At 36.0% G+C, this 3,998-nt stretch overlaps 1 protein-coding gene across 1 annotated transcript; it reads left to right on the plus strand.

Annotated features, from left to right (window-relative positions):
- Nucleotides 1-2,237: 2,237 nt before the first annotated feature.
- On the plus strand, nt 2,238-3,718 carry LOC136822942 (uncharacterized). Its single transcript, XM_067079244.1, has one exon. It carries the CDS (start codon nt 2,316-2,318, stop codon nt 3,591-3,593), a length of 1,278 nt encoding a protein of 425 aa, XP_066935345.1. The 5' UTR covers nt 2,238-2,315; the 3' UTR covers nt 3,594-3,718.
- Nucleotides 3,719-3,998: the final 280 nt, after the last annotated feature.

The raw sequence follows: 3,998 nt of genomic DNA on the forward strand, positions 1-3,998 counted from the left end.
ACGTGTATTTTTGCTAAAAGTTAGCGCGAAAAAATCTAAAGAAAACCAAGTTCTGACACTCATGCATCTCCATAAGACATATAGATTAGAAGCCTTTTAAAAGATTCTGAGCACATCACGCGTCTGTTAATAATAACGGCATTCGACGAATGTGATGACGGTTATGATCTGGGTTCTAACAATGTTTATATCCCAGAAATGGTTTAAAAACATTAAAGAGGAAAATTTGAGTAGTTACAGTAGAGTCTCTTGGATTCTCATTGAGAATCTTTGAATTTTCCATTGCCTTAGAGTGAATACGTGCCGTGTGCGGAATAATCAGGATCTGCTAAGATATTATTTTTTTTTTTATTAACATCTCTTTTATCACCAAGAAAATCAATGGTATATAAATATCTAAAACTAAGTATAAAGCTCTTTCCTTTTATGTACATTAAAAAAAGTTTTTTCTGTTTTCGGAACAAAATATATACTATGTTTACTGAAAAATAAAGACTGTAAGGCCGCCCAAACGGTAAGGAGATAAAGAGAGTAAGATAACAGTCTAGCATGGGAATCATCAAAGTGTCAAAATAAGAGGCCGGCTGAGATCATCAGCGAGGGAATCGCCAAGCAACTCGAAAAAAAAAAAGCCAGAACAAGAAATTACGGGGAATCAGAGTCTGCAAAATGTATGAACGATGGAATCAAAACAACAACAGAAAATCTAGACTGGGCTGCCCGTTCTAAAAAGATATCATTTCAAGAGAAAAGGTGGAAGAGAGAATATTGTATGTTGTAGATATAGGAGCAAGGCAGTGAGAAAATCTACGACCACACAATATTTTCTTCCAGCTTAGCTCTGAATGAAAGTCTATTTTCAAAAATATGCCAATTTTTTATATAATAAATGCATTCCTCAACTTCATCAGAAATTTCAATAACTTCAGTTTTAAAAGTATAACTTTTATTCAACAGCAATGTGTAAATGTTCAAATTTTCTCGATTTATAATTCTGTTAGTAGAGTGTACGTAGCTGAAGTCTATGTTCATATTCGTAGTTAGTAGATGAAAGATGTATGGAGCAACAGATTTGTTGTGAATGATTTGGCTGAGTAGCCTAAGTCTTCTGCTATCTATGAGGGTGGTAATGTCAGCTAGGTTGTATAGTTTGTTCAGTAAGTTCCTTGATCGTTTAGATACACCGAAAAGTGACTTAAGACACATTCTTGCTTGGGTATTAAGATGTTCAGCTTCTGATTTTGTAAGAGTCACAAGTTCTAGACCGTATAGAAGTTTGGGTACAACAATGCTATTGAATAGTGTAACAATCTGATTGGGATGACACAGTCGAATTCCAGCTGTGATAAGTGAAGTTGCAACGGACCACATGCTAGCTATTCGGTCAGTCTTATGTCGGTCGAGAGAGATAATGTTATTTTTCAGTTGCCAGTGAAATCCAAGGTGTTTCAGTTCATTTTGTCTATAAATAATGGTGTCATTGATACATATATAAGGATTTTGTAGGTAGTTTCCAGAAACAGTGAATTGAGTTTTGCTTTGGTTATATTTAAGACAATTGCTGATGCCATGGTTGATACATTGGTCGATCATTGTTTGGAGATGTGAAAGGGTTGGACTCAATAGGATAATGTCATCTGCGTAAGCTATGATGGCGGTATGAAGATTGTTCGGAAGGTATGTGCCAATTTCGAGAGACCTGATGTGTTGAAGCAGATCTTCTGTATAAATGTTATAAAGAAATGGAGAAAGAATGCCACCTTGACGAACACCCTGGGTTAGTGTGAAGGGCTTTGGTGATTGATGAGAAGCGTAATGGACCACTGCTGTCCCATTCAGATATAACTTGACAAGCAGGGCAACAATTTCATTTGGAATGTTCTTTTTTGCCAGTTTCGAGAAGAGGGTATTCCAGTTACAGCAGTCAAATGCTTTCTCAGCGTCTAAGCTGCAAATGTAAACTGGACTACCCCTACTGTTGTAATGTTTAATGGTGTCTGAGATGAGAATTTCTGCATGGAGGGTTGACGAACCCTACGGTGGCCGAGGAGGGACATTCAAAATAAAAAATCAAAATACAAAATAAAAAATTCAAATACAAAATAAAAAATTAAAATACAAAATAAAAAATCAAATACAAAATAAAAAATCCAAATACAAAATAAAAAAAATCAAATACAAAATAAAAAATTCAAATACAAAATAAAAAAATTAATTACAAAATAAAAAAATCAAATACAAAATAAAAAATCGGATAGCCAAAAAATCCCGTAGCCAGTAGCGAAGCGAGCGGAAGGTTATCCCAAATTTTCAAAATGGCGGAAGCAGGAAAGGTGAAGTGTAAGCAGTGTCAGTCAATGGTGCCTGACAAGCGCTTTTGTGGTTCTTGTGGACATGGATTGTTGAAGTATTGTATGGATTGTGGGAATAAAGGAAAGTGTGATGAATCCTGTGAAAGTGCTTCCAGTAGCACAACTCTCAATCTCAAACAATTCCAGGCAGCCAAAACTAAACAACGCACAGAACTGATTTCAAAAAAGAACAATAACAAACAATCCAAACAATCTACTTCAACAAAATCAACAAAGGAGAGAACTGATAAAGTGACCATTAAAGTTGGGCTAATGGTCAGAGACAAAGGTGTCCTCAAAAAACAAAGAGGGAATTGGGCCAATTTATCCGTAAGTCGTTCAGATTCAGCTGATATTGTTTTCAAACTAGCTATAGAGAAGCACTCATCTCTAGACCAATACTTCTGTGGAAGTGATGACTACCTTCTTTTGTATCCTGACGAAAAAATTGTTGACAAAATACCATCATCTGAAGAAACTTTTACTGTCAAAAAGTATAAAGAATTTCTCAAGGAACCGTCGTATGAAAGGGTAAAACTATACTTATGCCTTGAGGTAGACTTCATGAGTGATAATGTTCCTAAAACGTATCTTGAAAAACAAGAAGACAAGAAAATAGATGATTATTTTAATTCCAACGCTGCAGACAAGGCTTCAGATTCAGATGATGAGAATATTGAGAATATCACGATTGTTCCCAAAAGAATTGAAGTTAAAGATGATGTGGTTGTCATAAATGCTGATGCAGAGGCGAAAACAGACCTCACTGAAAAAAATTATCCATGTCCTACTTGTAGAACACTCTTTTCATTAATGGATATAGAAACACATGCTGATGAGTGTGCCAATAATGCCCCAAACATGCCCATAATAATTGATGATGAAGAAACATTTACATCTTATAACGAGGAAGCAATGATGGAACAAATGCAAACAGAACCCAGAGAAGAGACTCAAGGAACAGGAAGAGTATTACAGTCAGAAGAGGTACGTGAAATAGTACAAACCACCATCAATAGCATTGAAGTTAAGGATAATGAAAGTATAAACTTAATTGTATTCAGAGGAAGCTGTTTCAAAGACTTTCATAATCATTTCAAAAAACCTTGGAGGGACAGAATAGCTGCAAAATTATGTATCAAATTTGCTGGAGAAGTTGGTAGGGATGAAGGTGGCGGTGTCAGCAGAGAGTTTTACACAGGTACATATGAGAATTTTAGTAGTAGTATTCTGGGTGGGTAGGTACTTATAGACCTTTCCAATAATGCTGCAGCCCTATTAAAAAGTTGACAAATATTGCTAAGGATCGCAGCCAATGAGACATAGGCAAGTCGTTTCAGATTGGGATGGCTACCGTCAATCAGGGTTAGTTTCATAAAATGAGCTAGGTAACTTTCATCGATCACCAATTAGCAGTCTGGTCTGTGATTTGTACATTTTACAAGCTAGAATTTTAACAACAAGTTATGATATAACTTCTGGCCTTAATAAATTGGGGACCAGAAAATATTGTGGTCTGGAGGTTATGAAAGTTACCCTGGCTTATTATAGTAATGCCGATTAACGGCACTCTCCTAGCAAAAGTTGGGGGGTGAACATTCAGATACCAGACCCATAGCCGGGTGGTGGTGTCCTTTTTTCCTTTAA

This window comes from Clytia hemisphaerica, unplaced genomic scaffold (assembly GCF_902728285.1).
Source record: "Clytia hemisphaerica strain Z4C2 unplaced genomic scaffold, Clytia hemisphaerica genome assembly, whole genome shotgun sequence".
NCBI lineage: Eukaryota > Metazoa > Cnidaria > Hydrozoa > Leptothecata > Clytiidae > Clytia > Clytia hemisphaerica.